At 38.2% G+C, this 20,127-nt stretch overlaps 1 protein-coding gene across 29 annotated transcripts in view; it reads right to left on the minus strand.

Moving 5' to 3' along the window:
- Positions 1-1,180: 1,180 nt before the first annotated feature.
- The window catches only part of RUFY3 (RUN and FYVE domain containing 3), a 153,658-nt gene continuing 134,711 nt past the window's right edge, over positions 1,181-20,127 (minus strand). For 6 of the 29 annotated variants that reach the window (XM_081587366.1, XM_081587360.1, XM_081587426.1 and 3 more), the window contains 6 exons: positions 18,243-18,362; positions 16,475-16,574; positions 15,397-15,461; positions 12,883-12,910; positions 12,034-12,105; positions 8,541-9,967 (listed from right to left, as the gene is read on the minus strand). In XM_081587366.1, coding sequence (XP_081443492.1) covers positions 9,824-9,967; positions 12,034-12,105; positions 12,883-12,910; positions 15,397-15,461; positions 16,475-16,574; positions 18,243-18,362 — 529 coding nt within the window. In that variant the 3' untranslated portion in view covers positions 8,541-9,823. Of the gene's footprint in view, positions 1,595-7,437; positions 7,697-8,540; positions 9,968-12,027; positions 12,132-12,882; positions 12,911-15,381; positions 15,462-16,474; positions 16,575-18,016; positions 18,116-18,242; positions 18,363-20,127 lie in introns of those variants that run through there. The other 23 variants (XM_081587386.1, XM_081587394.1, XM_081587306.1 and 20 more) reach the window with 14 other exon arrangements.

Below are 20,127 nucleotides of genomic sequence, written 5' to 3' on the forward strand. Positions count from 1 at the left end.
TAGTTGGGTAGTTTCCTTACTGAATTTTAGGAAGAGGACTATAGGAAGATTTAATTTGGTTTTTAAGCCTTGATAATACAAGAATAAATAGGATAATTTAAAAATTTTGTGTTTTTACTTTTTGAAGGAAATAAAATTCAAGAGATATGAAGGGGTATACAGTGAACAGTCTCCTTCCATCCTATACTTCAGCCACCTAGTTCCTCTTCTCAGGCAACCATGTCATCATGGTTATATTTTCTAATGTAAACTTCTAGTGATTTTACTGTATAATAGGTGAATATTGGCATTTTCATTTATTTTAAAGATGTAGTATACTATTCTTTACCTTTTTTTCCCATTTAATACATCCTAAATATTTTATATTGGTACATAAAATCCTTTCTCATTTTTTAAAATGGTTGTACAGTGTGGATGTAATTTATAATTTAACCTGTCGTTACTGATGAATATATAAATTGTTTATAGTCGTTTGCTATTTTAATGCTGGAATGAATTACCTTATATAAATTTAGATCATTTTGTACATGCATAAATTTCTCTATAGGATAAATGGTCAGAGCATGTGCACTTGTAAACTTATATCTAAAATTCAATTTCTATCTATAGCTTGTTTATTTTTAGTTTGTACCAGCAATGCAAGTCCCCGTTTTTCCACAGCCCCCTAACACAGTGTATTAGCAATCTACTCTTTGCCAATCTGCAAAGGTTAAAAATACACAGTGGTGTTCTCTTACAATGTAGAATTTCTTCATGTTTAAGGGCTTTTGGATTTTATTTTGTATGAACTTGTCTTCATACCTCTCCCCATATTTTTTTCTCTTATAATCCCCATCTACTTATCCTCATTAATTTAATTTAATTTTATTTTTTTTATCCTCATTAATTTTAAAACAAATTCAAGATACCATCATTTTTTCTGGATATATGTATATCCTATATTTCTGTTTAAAAAGAGGACTTGAGGGACTTTCTTGGCTTAAGACTTGTGCTTCCAATTCAGGGGGGTGGGTTCAAGCTCTGGTCAGGGGACTAATATCCCACATGCTGCTCAACTAAAAAAAATTTTAAAAATAACCATTACTCCTAAAAATACTAATTTCTTATCAAATAATTTAAAAAGTATATTTGAATCAGGATCTAAGCAACAGTCCATACCCTGCAATGGTTATTATGTCTCTTTTTCCTCTGCAACATGTTTTAATAACAAATTTTAATAAAAACTTCAAATATTTGGAAAAATTGAATGCCTATACATACTACCACCTAGATTTTGCAAGTAACATTTTACCATATTTTCTTCAAGTATCTATGCATCCATCAATGCATTTGTTTATGTGTGTCCAAGTTGTAGACATCTATACTTGAATCTTAAGCTTTGTAGCATCCATATTGTTAAGTAGACTTCTTATTCTTGGTAAAATGTACAGTGAAGTGAACAAATGTTACTTTGATGAGTGTTGATATATAAATCTGTAACCCAAACCCCTTACAAGCTATGGAGCATTTCCATCACATCAGAACATTTCTGCAGTCAGTTCCTGTTCCTCCTCCATCCTTTGTGGTTAGGATTTTGTTTTCACCATAGTTTCACCTGTAAATGGAATCATTATGTATTCTTATGTAAATTTCTCCCACTCTGCATTTGTTGAGATTCATCTTTGTGTGTCAACTCTTTGTTCCTTTTCATTGCTGAGTAGTATTCCACTGTATGAATATGCTAGTTTAATTTTTCACTGGTCTGGTGAAGGGCTGTTTATTTTTTGGCTATCATGAATAAAGTTGCTGTGAATATCTTGTGCAAGGCTTCTTGTGGACCTACGTTTTAATTTCTTTTGGGTAAGTACTTAATAGAATATCCTGAGTTGCAAGGAGATGTATTTTTTTTTCTTTTTTTTTTCTAGCCATGCCACACAGCATATGGAGTCTTAGTTCCTCAATAAGGGATTCAGCCTATGCCCCCTATAGTAGAAATGTGGAATCCTAACCGCTGGACTGCTGAAGAAGTCTCAAGGTTGATACATATTTAATTTTAGTAGAAATTGACATACCCTTTTCCAAAGTGATCATTCTATTTTAGATATCCCAAACAATATGACAGTTCCAGTTGGTCCACATCCTCACCATTTGATATTTCCAGCCTGTAATTTTAGCCATTCTCTGTGTAAAATTAGACACACAGAATAACACGTGGTTTTAATTTACTGTCCCAATCAGTGATGTTGAGCATATTTTCGTAACTTACTAACCAGATATCTTTAGTGAAACTGAAGTTCCTGTTTTTTGTTTATGTTTACCCTTCCATTTTATTTATTGGAGAAATGCTGTGAACCTTTAGAGGTTTTCACAGGCTGAGTTTCACTGATCGCCTTTCAGTGATGTCAAATGACCACTTTCCTATTGTGTGTGGTCTTTTTCTTAATTAAGGGGCAGGAGCCCTTCTTGCAATGAGCTGACTTTAAACACACTTTCCCCTGCCTCCCAGTTTGTCACTTTATTTGCTTTTCATGGCAGAAATTACGTGGTAGATTTGTTAAATCTCCCTTTTTTATGGCCTCAGTTCTGTGTCAGAACTAGGAGGTCCCAGTGAAATGATTTTGAAAGCACGTGGTGATAAAGCATGAAGGCGTGTAGCCAAGTTGACTCTAGGATATGGACTACTCTGAGAAACTCAGAAACATCACTGTAGTACATTTAAGAATAAGCTTTTCAAATGTTGCAGACTAAATCTGAAGCCTGTGAAATTTCACAAATATATTCAAAGACTTGTGATTCAAAAACTCACTTCGTTCCAACTGAAATAAAGAGGCTCTCATCTCAACCTGCCGCTTGATGACATTTGGAAGACCAGAACTAATAAGAAGCCGAGTCACTTGGAATTTCTAGTAGGCCGGCTATAATTCCATCCATTTCTTGCCCCCTCGAGAGCAAATAGGGGAATACAGGTGGTAATATTGGGCTAATTTTTAACCTCTAATTTACAGGAACAAACCATTGGTGACAGACCTTATAATTGAATATGAATGATACTATTGTGCTGAGATGGAGAAGGAAATGGCAACCCACTCTGGTATTCTTGCCTAGAGAATTTCGTGGACAGAGGAGCCTGGTGGGCTGCTGTCCATAGGGTCGCACAGAGTCGGACACAACTGAAGCGACTTAGCATGCATGCATGCATTGGAGAAGGAAATGGCAACCCACTCCAGTATTCTTGCCTGGAGAATCCCAGGGAAAAGGAGCCTGGTGGGCTGCTGTCTATGGGGTCGCACAGAGTCAGACATGACTGAAGCAACTTAGCAGCAGCAGCAGCATTGTGCTGAGTAGCATCCCAGGATGGTATGGCACTATGGCTCTCTGGAGACTTGAGCAGGTTTTTCCACCCTACCTGCCCATTGGAGGCCCGAGTTATCTCTTTACCAAGCTTACTTACATCCTCAGCAATGCTTACAGCTGGTCACTGGTTCTGTTTTTAACTAACTTTACATTTCAAGGTGATACACTCTTTGAATAAAGTTGGTCTTGTATTATAAGTGTAGAACTCCTTATCAGATACCTAGTTTTTGATTTGGTAGATTGACATGCTTGCAAAAATCTCATATACAAAAGCGTTAACAAAATCAGCTGTCCTCAGGAATGGTAAGAATAAAATAGAAGACTTTAATAATGGACAATTCCCAAGCTAACAAGTCTAAGACTCATTAAGATTTGACCCAGGAGAACATTTGGGGGTTATTAGGCTAAGTTACTAGCAAGATGCTTTACTATAAGTCAAAACGTGCTACTTTTTTTTTAGAAAGGCCTACATTTTCTGCTGGGCAAAGCTGAAATGAGGCTGTAATATAGACTGCAGCCCTGAGAATTACTTCAAAATCAGTAGGCTATACCTGGAGTCCTTTCACAGAATGGTTAAAATTCCCTTTTAAGAGTTTCGTACATTTTTTTCCAACTTTCACTTTTTTATTAACAAGTTTGCAGTTTTTATTAAGTTTTTATAAAAAAAATTGAAGTGTACTTGTTTAAAAGTCCTTGTTTCAGGTGTCCAGTAAAGTGATTCAGTTATACATGTTTATCTGTATGGATATATATTATAGACATATATCCTTTTTTCCTTATAGGTTATTGCCCAGTATTGAGTATAGTTCCCTGTGCTATACAGTAGGCCCTTGTTGGTTATTTATTTTATATGTAGTAGTATATATATGTTAATCCCAAACTCCTAATTTCTCTCTTCCTGCTGCTTTGAAGTATTTATTTGGCTGCATCAGGTCTTAGTTGTGGCCCTCGGGGTCTTTGTTGCTCCATGTGGGATCTCTAGTTGTGGAGTGCAGGCTTAGTTGCTCCGTGGCATGTGGGATCTCATTTATAGTCCCCTGCATTGCAAAGTGGATTCTTAACTACTGTGCCACCAGCGAAGTCCCTGTAAGTTAATTTTTATCTTTTTTTAGATTCCACAAATAAGCGGTATCGTGTATTTGTCCTGTATTGGTATAGCTTGCTTCCCGAGTATGATAATCTCTAGGTCCATCCATGTAGCTGCAAAATGGCATTATTTCATTATTTTTTATAGCTGAGTAAGTTTTCATTGTGTATGTATACCACGTCTTTATCCTTGCATCTGTCAATGGAACATTTAGGTTACTTCCATGTCTTGGCTCTTGTTAACAGTGCTGCAGTGAATATTGGGGTGCATGTATCTTTTCAAATTATCATCATTTTTATAACTTGACTGTAAACAATGAAAGAGCCATGTGCTGAACTACAGATCTGATTTAAAATCCTCATGCTGAGGAAAATCCTCAGATTCTATTTGGAAATAAACTGCATCTAGGGAGTTCAGTCAAGTTCTGTAAGGTCTGACCTATAGTTCCTTTGAGTATGAAAGCACAAATTTTTAAATTTAGATAAACTTTATTTTGGAATAGTTTGAGATATACAGAAATGTTGCAAAAGCAGTAGAATTCCTGTATACAACTCTCCTAATTTCCCTGTTTACATTTTATATTGCTACAATAATTTGTCACGGTTAATGTTAATACCAGAGAAGGCAATGGCACCCCACTCCAGTACTCTTGCCTGGAAAATCCTATGGACGGAGGAGCCTGGTAGGCTACAGTCCATGGGGTCGCTAAGAGTCGGACACGACTGAGCGACTTCACTTTCACTTTTCCTTTTCATGCACTGGAGAAAGAAATGGCAACCTACTCCAGTATTCTTACCTGGAGAATCCTAGGGACGGCAGAGCCTGGTGAGCTGCCGTCTATGGGGTCGCACAGAGTCGGACACGACTGAAGCGACTTAGCATAGCATAGCATAGCATAGCATTGTTAATACATAAAGATACTAGCTTTTCCCTAGTATCTTTCATTCCAGGATCCCACATTATGTTAGTCTTCGTGTCTCCTTAACCTCAGTCTTTGTTTTTGATGACCTGATACTTTTAGAGTACTGGTCAGATATTTCATTGAATGTCCCTCAGAGTTTTCTAAGGTTTTCTCATGGTTAGACTAGGTTTATTGGTTTTGGGAGGAAGAATACAAAGGAACTATTCTCACTGCTTTCACCTTATCAAGGATTCTTGTTATCAGCATGACATCACTAACCATGTGAATTTTGATCACATGGCCAAAACAGTGTTTCCTTGGTTATTATAAAGTCCCTTTATTTCTCTTTAGATATTCTACTTTTTTGAAGCAAGTCACTAAGCACAGCCCATATTCAAAAGGTGGGGAGGTAAGCTCCACTTCTTGAAGGAATAGTAGCTACATAAATTATTTGGAATTTTTCTTTGCAGGAGATATGATACTTCTCTGCCATTTATTTAATCTCATATTAATATGGACTCATTTATTCTCTGGGTAATACTCCTACATTATTTTGCTCGCAGTTTTTCAGCTTTACCCACTGGAAGCTTCTAGTTTTCTCCTGTACACCTTTGCTATGCCTTCCTCCTTTTTTTTTTTTCAATAGCACTTCCTTACTTTTTGGTGTCGCAAGATGCCCCAGACCTAGAATCAGCCATCTCTCCAATGAATCCTGGTTCCTTTTATTGAAGAATGGTATTATAAACCAAGCTTTGGTTTCTGATGAAAGACCAGGCATTGGATGTGCCCATTGCTACTGGGGCATCAGCTTCCAGACCTTCTCAGCAGATGCAGATATATGTTTGTGTACCCACCCATATACATGTACATATCTATTTTCTGTATCCAATGGGAAAGCATGGTATTTTAAAAGTTGTAAAATATACAAATACATTTTACCATTTTAATCATTTTTAAGTGTACATTTCTGTGGCATTAAGTACATTCATATTGTACAAACACCACCACCACCATCCATCACCAGAACTTTTTCATTTTCCCTCCCAATTGAAACTATCCATTTCCCACTTCCCCAAGTCCTTGGTAACCTCTGTTTTACTTTGTCTTTCTACTGTTTGTGAATTTAACTAGATACCTCACATAGGTGAGGTGAGGAATCCTATTTGTCCTTTTGTGACTGGCTTATCTCAAGTCAGGGTTCATCCATGTATTATGTGTCAGAATTTCCTTGCTTTTAAAGGCTGAATGTATCTACCATATTTTGTTTATCCATTCACTGATCAATGAATACTTGAGTGGCTTCACCTTCTGGCTATTGTGAATAATGCTGCTATGAATGTGGGTATAACCCTGCTTTCATTTCTGCATATACCCAGAGGTGGAACTGCTGTATTACATGGAACTTTTACTTTCTTTAGGAACTGCCATTCTGTTTTCTGTAGCAGCTGTATCACTTTACATTGCCACCAACAGTGCACAAGGATTCCAGTTTCTTTACAAGTTTTTTATTTTGATGAAGCTAACCTATTTTCTTATGTTGTTTGCGTTTTTGGTGTCTTATCCAAAAAGTCACTGCCAGACCCAGTGTCATGAATCTTTCCCTCCTCTTTGTTCTAAGAATTTAATAGTTCTAGCTCTATGTTGAGATCTTTGATCCATTTCAAGTTACTTTTGTATATGGTGTAAAAGTCCATCTTAGTTTTTTTGGCATGTGCATATCTAGTTTTCCCAGTATCACTTTTGAAAATACTGTCCTTTTCCCATTGAATAGTCTTGGCACCCTTGTCAGAAATCATTTGAGTATAGATGTGAAGGTCTATTCCTATGCTCTCTACTCTGATGGGTCATTATGTCTATATGCCATTACCATACTGCTTTCAGCACTGTAGCTCTGTAAGTTTTGAAATCAGGAAGTGTGAGACATTTAACTTTTTTTCAAGATTGTTTTGGCTGTTTAGGCACCTCTTGAGGTTCCATATAAATGCTTCTACTTCTGCAAAAGATACTGGGATTTTTGATAGGGGTTACACTGAATCTGTAGATGGTTGAGGTAGTATTGACATTTTAAAGATATAAACTCATTATCGACTGAGGGAATTTTGTAGAAACTAAAGCCTGTGGTCAGCGATTTTTATTTTGGCTGGCCCACAATTGTGTTATAACACTTTGTGGGTTACTACATTCAATAGTTATATCTTACATACCTGTAGAGTTGTCTCCAGCACTGTAAGTCTCATTTTCACTTTCTGTATTAGAATCAGTCATTAAGGCTTTCTATGTGTGTATAACATTCACATCATCTGAATCAACTATATTCTGAAGAAATACCATCTTCTGAGACACCAGTATATATGTCTCTTGGACAATCAAAATATCTGCATAAAACCACAGAAAAATTCTTAACTCAAAACTTCACGATGTGTCATTTTTTAAAGTTTTATGCTAATAAACTTATGTTTATAATATACACAAGGTTGGAACAAAAACCTAACAGTAAAATGTGAATGATAATGACAGTCTTAAGTTGTATAATGAACCTTTGATCAATTTTACATTCTAAAAACTGCACGGTGATGTTAATTGTATACTCTTTAAAAATGTATTTATATGTCTCTGGTCAATAACATTTGGGTAACAAAAGATGTATTAATATGTCTCTGGTCAATAATGTAAGTTTTCCAATTCATGAACACAAGGTATCTTTCTGTGTACTGGTATCTTGTTTCTTTTGTCAGTGCTTTAGTTTTCAGTGTACAAGTCGTTTGCTTCTGTGGTTAAGTGTATTCCTAAGTATGTTATTCTTGGTGATACTATTGTAAACAGTGGAAACCACAATTTTTAAGCAAGAAAGGCCTATCATTAAGTCAAGGTATTCATGACTTGGTCCCCTTGCTTTGTGGGCATATGCACTAATAACAAATCTCTGGAGCTTTGGTTTTAAAAAAATAACCAAAACACTAAACAGCTTATGTGCATTTCAAAAACAAATCTCAAGTGGCTAGTTATTTATTCCTCCTTACATTCCATGTACAGAGTGGCCTCTTCAGTTTAGTTCAAAACTAATTATAAAATAACTTTTGCTAATTTAGGATAATCCCCCCCCCATTTTCTGTAGAACCTAGCACAGTGCTGACACATACATGTAGTCAAAAATAAGGAAGATGGAGAATCACAAGCAATAAATATTATTTAAGGAGAAAAAAATAACAACAAACGACGTTGGAATTACTAATTTTATTTTCCCCTAGGACTCTTAAAACTCAGCTCCACCAAGTAACAGGTCAGACTTCTGGAATAACAATTTTCCTGGGCTGTCACTCTTTTCAGGAGACAGAAGTTATCAAATATCATAGTTCCAGGATGTTTCCACCCCATAACTCTAAACCAGTTAACAGAATCTTATCTTCTTAGGTCTTAATTGGAATCAAACAATCTATGTACATGCAACATAATCAAAGGAGCATAGACCATTTCCTGCCTTCCCCTGCTGAATGCATGTCTCTTTTTTTTCCCCAAAGGGTTTGTTACTAAGAACTCTTTTGAGTATCATACTTTCCAAAAAACCTGTCTACCAGTTCTGAATTTTGGCTTGGAATAAGGAATCCCTTATTCACAAAAAAATTTAACAAATATTCTCAGCCATGGACAAATTAAATTTTTTCACTCTCCACCTGGCATGGCTTTGGTTTAGTACTTCCTGTTTGCAAAAGTCAAACCCTATCTTTAAAACCCTCTCCCTCCCAGAGGAGGGAGACTAGGGAAGAGCTGGCTTGTTGTGTAGCAGATTCTGAAAAGGGCAGGTATTTACTTTTGAAGTCACTAAGTGGAAAAACGGCAAACATTCTTCCTCTTTATTCTGATAGTGAAAACATGTAGGCCAGAACTAGAAAATTCTGGTCTTAAAACTAGAATACATTATAATATTGTTTTAAGTACATTCAAAATTTATATTACTCTTTAATTTCTTTTCCCTGAGTTTGGGTTCACAGTTTGGTAGAGATCCTATAAAGAAGAGGTAGGTAGTGGGGGTAAAGAGGAAATGTTTATGTCTAGCAGCACCTGAGAGAACATGTAACCTCTATCATTTCAATCTCGGTTAACAATGATCTTTCCCTCTTGAATCTCCAAATATAATAAAGGGATGATCGTTTTCCTTTTTATTGTTATTCACTGGGGACCCTCTCTCCTTTAACATGCAGCTCAGTATTACTATCACTATTCATAAAAATGAATAGCCCTTCCAAAGACAAGCTATAAGATCAATGCTTCAAAGTAGGGTTGTTTAGATTTAGCAGAGAGAGGCTCAACTGAGTAACTTTTATTCATACAGTCATTAGAGAAAACACGCAAAATTTCCAGCATTGCCAACCACTGCCTTTTCTTCCTGGACCTGGTTTATTTAAAGCACTCCTATCAACTCGAGTTGATTCTAAAGTCAGCTCTAGGGGATTCTGACATCTAACGTGAGTGGATACATTCTGGTCCAGATCCTGGCCTCCATCTTATGATGGACTGGTGGAATATTGTTTCATCAGATGCTCGTGGCAGGGATTGCAAACTCGCTCAGGCTTGATACTTGAAGGAAGAGGCAGTTCGTTTGTTGAGCAGATGTTACAGAAGGTTCCTCGGCAGTTCCTACATACATTCTACAAGGAGAAAGTGAGGTCAGGTGGGTAACAGAAGAGCAGGGCATAAGGATGCATGGGATGCAGGAGGCCAGACATGACGGATGCTCAATGTCCAATAAAATACTGGCTGAATATGTGCTGTATGCCACACAGTATCTGACCAAACAACCTGTCTAAAAAGAAGTATACAGTCTAGTTCTTAGATCTAAATGAAGAGAAGCATTTCCACAGAGTTCACACGAACAGATAATACACAAATTATTTATCTTCAGAATATATACTTCCATTTATATTCACTTTTAGGAGGGCTAGTTCTAAAATTAGTTTGCTGTTACCTAAGCATACTCCAAATAAGGCAGGCGATGACCTAGCCGTGGGTTTGGTAACCAGCCAAACAGTCAGAAACTCTGCTGAGCATGAACTAAAAGCGTAATTTCTAATACATGATGTGCTTCATGTTTTCCTGTGATGCTCTGCAAGCACATCTTTTGGGATATTAGTGCAGCAGAGCACAGCTGCCTGCATCCTTCTTAATTATTAAGGGAAATTAATCTATTAAGCAGGGGCTTCTCTGATGGCTCAGCAGGGAAAGAATCTGCTTGCAGCGCAAGAGACACAAGGGATGCGGGTTCAACCCCTGGGTTGGGAATATCCCCTAGCGGAGGGAAATGGCAACCCACTTTAGTAAAATTCCCTGGACAGAGGAGCCTGGTAGGCTACAGTCTAAAGGGTCACAAAAAGTCGGAGGCAACTGAGCGATTAAGCATTTGGAGTCTTGAGTAGCCAAACTGTGGGACAGCATGTGCGTCATTATGGCAGTGTCACAGCAGTGACAGGACAGTGCACACACAGCTCCAAGGTTCCCTATATAAAGGCTGTGAAGAATAATTTTCCCCATAAATAATGCTCCTTTCCCCCTAAACAATTCATCTTTCTGAGGGTGCAGTGGAGGTGGGGGGGATCAATTTTATTTGAAAGCCTGGGAGGAATGTTTCCTCTGACATATTGAAGTTACTTTGGATGTCTTGCCTGGAAAATCTCATGGACAGAGGAGCCTGGTGGGCTGCAGTCCATGAGGTCGCAGAGTCGGGCACGACTGAGCGACTAACACTAACACTAGACAAGAAAAGCCAGAATTAGTTTAGCAGCCTCGTCTATTTGGGAACACATTTCTCTAACTACAACTTCCAATTCCATAAAGGCAGTCCATCTCTTATCTGTTTCTGCTAATTTAAGACTAGGTCATACTACAATTTTGCTTGTTAAAATTTTAGCATGATCACAGACGCTGGCACGTAAGTTGTAACGTAGAATTTGGGCACGTTTCCATCTCTTCTATGCACTTGTTCCTGACACTCATTTGTCCGTAACATTTCTTGAGCATCTGGTATGAACTGGGCACATATAAGATGCTGGGGAATCCTACTGTGAGCAAGGCACAGATGTGGCCGTCAAAGATGCTTACTCTTCCTTGCATGCTTCCTTCACCCTGCTGACTCTAGAATGACAACCTGGGAAGGTGCTCAGACAGACCCTTGAGGATCCAAAGGGAAAACAAGTGGTTTGGTGGAGAGCGAGCTTGTTTTTTCAGAGGGTGTTTCCCCAACTAGTTCAAAGAATTCCCTTCCCTAACCTATGTTCTCTGTTCTAAACAGGATGGAGTGCTGGAAGGAGTGTAGACTTTGCAGCCAAAGTCAGGCTGCATCTGAGCTTTCAGTAACTGGGAAATGCACGTGACACCTCTGAGCCCAATAAAATGGGCTTCATAAAATGATGGCACAAAGGACATAAGCTTAACGAGACCAGGACTTCATGTACACTTTGTTCATTATCCTTTTGTAATGAACAAATCTATACATTTGTTTATTTTAAATTATGTAGTAAATTTTGTATTTAATATTCTAATGCGGATTTACTGACATGACTTAACAGGACTGAAAATAATAGGTACACACTCAACTGCTGTTCCTATTGCTTCCCCCCCGCACTCTGCACTCTACATGGTGAAGTCCCTGTCATCAGAAGCAGCTAGTCATGCAGTGGGCGTCCCTACGAAGAACCTGTTTGTTTCTCATCACCATTACCTTTGTTAGGCTGCAGTCTTCCTGGCATAGCTGACAATACTTCGGTGGCTTTTCGGAGGGCAACGGTTGATCCTAAACCACACAGTGAGCCAGTTAGTCTCCCTTAGCCCCAGAAATATCAGTATTTTCAGAATATGCATTTTTAATTACAAAATTAATATAATCACACTGCAGACTATTGAAAACTAGAAAAACAAGTTACATATATATATATATTTATATATAGTCTTACCACCTTTATACAACTCTGATAATCATATCATTATCCTTGTTGACCCTCTTAATTTTTATAATAAAGTAACATGCAATTTTACTAATACAAAGAAATTCATGTATACAAATGTAAAAAGCTCCATCCCTCTTGTATTATTCTGTCATGAGGAATGGAAGGGAGTAGGCTTCAGTATACCTAGTAAATAAAAGACTGTGGTAACTCAGACTTAGTAGCATTTATCATCTTTCTCATGGAGTTACCGCTATATTTTGTAATGTATTTCTTAACCGTTGATGTTTGCTTATTTCCAAGTGATCAAGTATTTTTTCTCTTCCTTTTATTTAAGGGAAAGCTAAGGGCAAGGGAGGTCTGGTGAGCTCTCTGAGGTCTCACAGTAAGTCAAAGAGAATCTCAAATAGGGAGTGAGCACTGCTGTTTTACTTAGTAAACTGCTCAAAACTGTGCTACTTGCTGTGAGAGTGCTGGGGAAATGCATGTTTAGGATATTAAAAGGATGGGGTACAGAGACTTGTATGCATTCACCTACTTCCCTTGCTGCCCTGTTTATAACTAGGCAGGGCCCAGCCAACTACCTAATTTTTTACAAGACGTTTTAGGACAGGAGACTCAGTTACCTGTTGATCCACAGGGTGAGACTGCAGCCTATAACAGGAAAGTAAAAACAGTAACTAACAGCGGCTTATATTTCCTTTATCATTTTAAAAGTATGGAGAAAGCAATACCATGGTTCTTTTATGTTGTTGGGACCAAAGTAATTATTAATGTTGACCTCCGAGGAGAGGAAATTTTGGTTGTTCAATCTATTACTAGGATACGATCCTATATTAGTCTAGGTTCCTGTTTAAAAATAGACTAGAGTTATATTTTGTTTCCTTCCTACTATCAAGAAAATAGTCTTCGTTTCCCAACCTACAAAGCCCCAGTGGCTGAGGCCATGCATTTTAATAGTTTTTCCTATCCAGTATTATGGAAACCTGCCGATTATCATATGTCATGTATTAGTCCCTTCTCGCAAGTTATCCATTTAGATTGAAATATTTCTTCATGATACCAGCTGAGCTAACCCCAATTTTCCCAACTTGGAACAGAACTTATACAAGATAAGCAAAGCCCACATTCAATTCTGGGGAAAATGGACCACAGATCTATAATGATTCCAACTCTCTTCAGTTGAATGGCAGTGTGACCATCAATATGACCAGCTTGACAGCTGTTCCTTGGAGCACAATCGAAGGAAACTTGGGTATGTCTTAGGATGGCAGGTCTTGCCAGGTGAGGCCCTGGAAGCAGCTATTATTTAGTGCAGGGACAAAGGAAGACATGATAAAGAGAGGCAACTTGGGCCTCTGTGTGCCTCAGTTTTCTCACCTGTAAAGTAGGAGTAGATGATTAAGCTTTTTTAAGGAGAAGTAAATTTGTAAGGAGACAGTGAATGTGATGCATTTTTTAAGCTGCAGAGTATAATACATATATAAGGTAGTACACTCATGCCTCCTGGTTTTCAGGTTCCACATCTGTGGTTAGTGAAATCCCAGAGGCGCAACCCACAGATACGGCCCATTATGTTCATCGTACTGGGCCATTTTATGTAAGAGACTTGAACATCCATGAATTTTGATATCTGAAGGGGCTCCTGGAACCCTGGATATCAAGGGATAGTCATTGTATTGTCTCTTATTTCTAGGGCCTAAAATCAGAACCTGGCATGTAAGACACTCCTGAGAGTAAATGACTTGATTTTTGTCTGGCATGAGCTGACTCTGAAAGGCCCTTTTAAGCCTTGGTTAATTTTATGGTCTAATTCCTCCCACAGCCCATGCTGATCTGTAACGTTAGATGGCCTGGAGTTTAAGGCTCGTCCTGGATCAGACCATGTTCTCTTGGGAGTAAAACTTGAAGGTATTGGAATCACTCTGGCCTGGGAGGCAAGGAAGGGCTGTTTACGCTAAGCACCTGCAAAATCATCCTCCTGTTGGATTGTGTGATTTATCTTCTCCAGCAGCTAGTTTTGCTCCAGATGACATATAATCTCATTCTTAAGGCATCAAAGATTGGACAGATTCAGCTGCCAAAAATGTGTACTGTATAGGTCTCTCAAAACTCCTCTGTGGTATCTTTCTTTGATAATAATCTTTTGTTATTGTTGTCATTATAATTGACTTTAATTTTTAGTGCAGTGTTAGGTGCACAGCAGAGCTGAGCAGAAAGGACGTCGATTTCTTATATATTCTGTTGGACCTCCCAGCCTCCCCCAATATTAACATTCCACACCAGAATGGTACCCGATGCTAACAGCTACTGAACCTAAACTGACACACCGTGGGTCATAGTTTACCTTAGGGTTCTCCTTGGTGGTGTACATTCTATGGGTTTGGACAAATGTATAATGACATGTATCCATCATTACAGTGTCATAGAGTATTTTCACTGCCCTATAAAATCCTTTGTGCTGTAACAATTCATCTGTCCATATCCCCTAATCCCTAGTAATCACTATCTCCATGGTTTTGCCTTTTCCAGAAGGTCATATAGTTGGACTTCCTTCATTTTTTAATATAGTGGCACTGTTTAGTGTTTTGTTGTTAAAGTAATTTGTTAAAAGTCAACTTCCTGGAAGTGACCCCATGTTCTTCAGTGAGCAAATGAGATGAAGAGTTAAGAAAAATAAAATTAAACTGTTTTTCTCTTTAAGAGAAAAACATAAGGGAAATTAGGGAATTTATTTGAAACATAGCTGCCATTCACTTGGCACTCAGGTGGAAGCAGGTCATGCTCAAGTACATTAAGAACCCAGAAAATGCTATGGTTTGTCCTTCATTCACTTGTCCTACTGATCCAGTAGAGATCAGATTAGAGCTAATCTTTTAAGTGATAGTTTTGAGGTTAACCAGGGAAGAATCAGAAGACAGCTTGATCACCTTTCTTTCTTCTGAAACTGACCAAATGGGTTTGGTTCAATACGTGTTATCTGGTTTATTCCTTATTCACTCTCCCTTTAAAATGTCTTTCTGGAATATTAATATTACAAGTCAGTGTCTGATCTGAGTCACTGCCAATGTATAAAAAAAGCTCCCTCTGTCCCACCACCCCAAAAGAGCTTTATATCTTAGTACTTTATTAATAAACACCTGTGGCTTTCTTCCAGGGGCTTGTTTAGTTTAACATTTTCCTCTTGAATTTTGTGCTTCCCATCCTGCCAAAAGAAAACAGCCCAGTTTATTAATTGTTCAGACTGCTAAACAAGTTTAACCATGCAGACATTTTCTTCTGTATTGTCCTAGCTTGGTACGAAGCTAAGCAGCTTTTTTTTTTTTTTAAGTTAGGGGAGGAATTTAACTTTCAAGATATTTGCCTTTATTCTTTGTTCCACGTAGTTTCTTAACAAATTATTTGGATAGGACTTGCAACAAATGATTTTCAGAGTATATATTTTCTTTAATTCTTGAGATTGAAATGAAATTCAGAATATATCCTATTTGCTTACAAAATGGGCTCAAGGTATCAGATACTTGTTAGGAGAAAACCCTGTTTTCTGGGTCCCAGGGATGATCCAATTTTGGCTCTCTCACCACTATAGGTGCTAAAGGTCTCTTTCCTAACACTGTTCTCTAGAAGCTTCTACTCCCACTCTTTAAACCACTCTCTGTTATTTCCCATTTCCCAAGCCTAGTTCCCTCTTTTTCTAATTTTCCCAAGAGAAGCACCTTGAGTATGCTAAACCTGAAATCTTCATGACTTGGAAAAAGGTGTACAGAAGCAAATCAATATTGAAAACAATTCTGTTAAAGGGGAATTCAGGATTGGGGAGGGATGGCTATACCATATTATTAAAAATATTAGATACTAAAATAATCTTAACGAGGATTAAGATGGTCACTGAAGGACAGAGAAGTAAAGCTCAGGGAAGCCTGGTGCGCTGCAGTAGATGTGGTCACAAAGCGTCAGACATGACTTATTGACTGAACAACAACGAAAAGATGGTCACTGGAAATCATGGTTATCAATCTCCTTTTCCAAATGAATTCAAGTTGGAGTGTCCTAGAGGCAGACTTAGAATCAAGCCTCCATGTGTTTAACCCAGCGCCTGCCTACCACCTATGTACTCAAGGCCATAGTAATTAAACATGTTCCATAGAGAAAACAGCCTGGCCCATCAATGTAACCTCTAAAAATTAAGTAAAGGAACAAGGGAATAACAAACATTACCATTTTGGGTTCTGGTTTCTGGGATCCCTTTCCTGGGATGCTCCTGGTGTTTTGTAACCTTCTTTCTCTTTCCTGTTTTAGTTCTAACTCAAGATGATTCCTGGGATGGGTGGGAGAAAAAAATGATGAAAATTTGGATTTCTGTACTGTTTTCTGAACAATGCCAAACCCTTTTCTTAGAATTCAGTAATTAAATTTTAATACTTGATTAATAGCATCACTGATTCAATGGACATGAACTTGGGCAAATCCTGGGAGACAGTGAGGTACAGGGAGGCAGTCCATGGGGTGGCAAAGAGTCAGACACGACTTAGCACTTAGCAACGGAACAACAACAATAAAAACAACCATGTATATATGGACAACCAGGTTTTAAAGTGCATGTGTGCCAAGTTGCTTTAGTTGTGTCCAACTCTTTGCGACTCTGTGGACCGTAGCCCACCAGGCTCATCTGTCCATGGCAGAGTCTCCAGGCAAGAATACTGGAGTGGGTTGCCATGCCCTCCTCCAGGGGATGTTCCCAATCGAGGGGACTGAACTGGTGCCACCTATATACCAGGTATATATGGACAACCAGGTTTCAAAGTACTAAAATACAATACAATAAAACCAGTAGTACTAGAATACATTCGACGTACTTAAGCTTCCTGGGATGATTAAGAATGTACTTTAGGATCTCCCAGTGCCTGCGGTCACTACTCTGAGTATTGATAATTAATACTAACTGTTAATGAACAGTTGTGGTCAACTGAATGCTGGTAGGATTCACTATAACTGAAAGATAGTATTTCTAAAGTTTCGAGATAACAGTATGAAACCACTGACACTGTAGTCCCATAACATTTTAATTAGCTATCTCTTTACAGTTATGTAGTCAATCCCCAGTTACATCTTCAATCACTAGTGTCCTTAGTAGCTGTGTGCTTTTATATCTAACAACAAACTTATATTTGTTTTGAAATCAGTGCCTTTGGCACAGAGTTGAGTCTCATTTGAGAGATGGTATGGCAGAATGGGCTTCCCAGATGGTGCTAGTGGTAAAGAACCCACCTGCTAATGCAGGAGATGTAAGGAGACGTGGGTTTGATCCCTGGGTTGGGAAGATTCCCTGGAGGAGGGTATGGCAAATCACTCCAGTAGTCTTGCCTGGAGAATCCCATGGACAAAGGAGCCTGACATGCTACAGTCCACAGGGTCACAAAGAGTCGGACACAACTGAAGTGACTTAGCACCCACACACGATATGCTGACTTAGCATGCACGTGCATGGAAGAATGGTTAAGGGCTTGGAGTCAGAGAAATAGGCTTTTAGAATGTGGCTACACATTAGCTATGTGAATTTGGACAATTTAACCCCTCTAAGTTTCCATTTCATCTGAAAGTAGGGGTGATGAGATCACAAACAGGGTTGAAGGGAAGATGTTAGGAGAAAATGCATATAAAGTGCTTAGTAAAGTATCCGGCACACAGTAAGAATTCAGGAAATCCTGTTATTATTAGTGTTGTGTTGGCTATTACAGTCTCTTACTCCATCCTATTTACCTGGGATCTTGGGTTCTAATTTCCTATTTCTTTGGTAGCAAAAGATGTTGACAAGATTTGGGGAATGCTGGTGTACGTGAAGCTTTCTGAGTTCTAGTTCTGGAGAAAGGACATGGCAGAGACAGAATGGAAATGGCTGGAGCAGGAGACTCCCCCCTACCCCCTGGCTGTCTAGCATCAGTACTTCCCACGACCGCCCTGGACACCAAAGCTGAGCTTTCTTCACCGCTGCCTGGTGAGTGCCTCCACTTCCAGCTGCAGACTGTTGATCTTGTCTCCGAAGTCCTGCTTGAAGAGCCGGTTGTCCAGTTCAGCAGACTGGCGGCCTCGCTCAGCCTGGCGCAATCTGGATGTGAGCCATATGAACGTGTGATAAAAAACAAAAGCCATGGCGAGGAGGAAGACCAAGTTCACAACACAAAATAAAACAACCCAAGGAAGAAGGCATGGAGATACAAAGAGAGGAAAATAAACTCTGCAGGACATGGGAAGAAATTATGGGGGGGAAAACATGGAGGAGGAACAAATTCTTTAACAAAAAAAAAGCAAGATGAAGGTGAACCAGGCAGAGGAAAAGCTGATTTTCCATTTTTTTTTTTTATTCTAGTACTACAGTTTACAGCCATTAGATGATAAACAATAAAACATCACTTTTTAGAAAATCCATACCAAAGCCAACTTCAAGTACACAGTAATTAAAGTTAAATCCACTTTTTTTTGTTTGTTTTTATTTCCTAATAGGTTTGGTACTTTATATTTCTGTTTTACACTCATAACTGGAACTTGCAAATGGGCAACTACCTTCTTATGATATGGAATTAGAACATTTTCCTTGTCCCTTTCCTTAACCACAAAGTATATTAAATCACTGGACACTATACATCAACCTTTTACCCTTTACATAACGAAAAGCCTTTGTCAGAGTCTGGCCTTCTCTTTCCTTTTCCATATATACCACATAGTGTGTGACTAAGTGGACAAGCATTTCAGCACTGGGCCTGCTTAAGATTCCTGACCATATTCTCTGGAAGATTCTAATGAATGTTTTCTCCCATATATCCTATAACTTTGCACCTATAAAAAGCATGTTCTAAGGTGAAGTATCTGGGGCTCTCTCTAATAGAATCTGGAAGCATGCTATGTGTAGTCTTTAAAATGTTTTATTTTGGTGTTTGAGCACTCCTTCCAAATACTCATAGAAAAGGCAACTCATCACCATAAAAGGTTGATGAAGATAGGAGTAGATGCAAAATTATAAGAAATAAACTAAGTTCAAAAGCACAGGAGCTTCCATGAGGTTGGTCATAGGCTCTTTGACTTGACTTTGGCTCAAGTCTGCAACGACCTATAAAAACACACCTATAAAAATCTATCTTACCCTCTTAATTCTGGTTTTTCTAAGGTGATAAAGAATTTCAACAGCTGGAAGCAAAGGGGTTATCTTTGCCCCCACTTAAGCAGCTGAAATGCTGCAAATCCCATCAGAATGAGAAAAAAGAAGAAAACAAAAATTTTGCCAAGCCTTTTTTGAAGGAATAAAGGCTTATGTAATGCCTGTCCCCCCAAACCAAGTCATTATAAAAATCAAAGTATTTATAGGATTATTACAATGTAAAGTCTAGGAAGGGTTAGATCTGTGGTCACTTAGAAAAAGAAGCCCTGCTAATTATTGTTTATGAATACCTACTGGGAATCTTTATTTTTAGACTAAATAATAACAAATATGTTTATTTAAATTTGTCTCTTTTCTACTCTGAAATGGTTTTCTAATAGATTGTTATTTTCCTAAAAACTTAAGCAAATTCCCTTCTGAACAAAAAGTAATAGAAACTCTTAAGTAGAGGTTGTCAGCAAGAAACAAGAGGCAGGGAACCATTACTCGGGTCCATGCCTTGTCATCTTTACTTCAAAAGGAAAAGCAGGATAGATTTGAAAAATGTGTAGCATATTTTTTTATATAGGAGAGGAGTGTCTGTATTAAAATTGTTTTCTCTGAGCTACCTAAATAGGAAGTGGAATTGCAGGAAAATGGCAGAGGTAGAAGATGACAAATATTAGGAGGGTTTTCCCAAGCTTCCACATTATTATATTATCATAAGTTACCTAATCAC

This window comes from Giraffa tippelskirchi, chromosome 1, assembly GCF_054371585.1.
Source record: "Giraffa tippelskirchi isolate mGirTip1 chromosome 1, T2T-mGirTip1v1.2.pri, whole genome shotgun sequence".
Classification (NCBI taxonomy): Eukaryota; Metazoa; Chordata; class Mammalia; order Artiodactyla; family Giraffidae; genus Giraffa; species Giraffa tippelskirchi.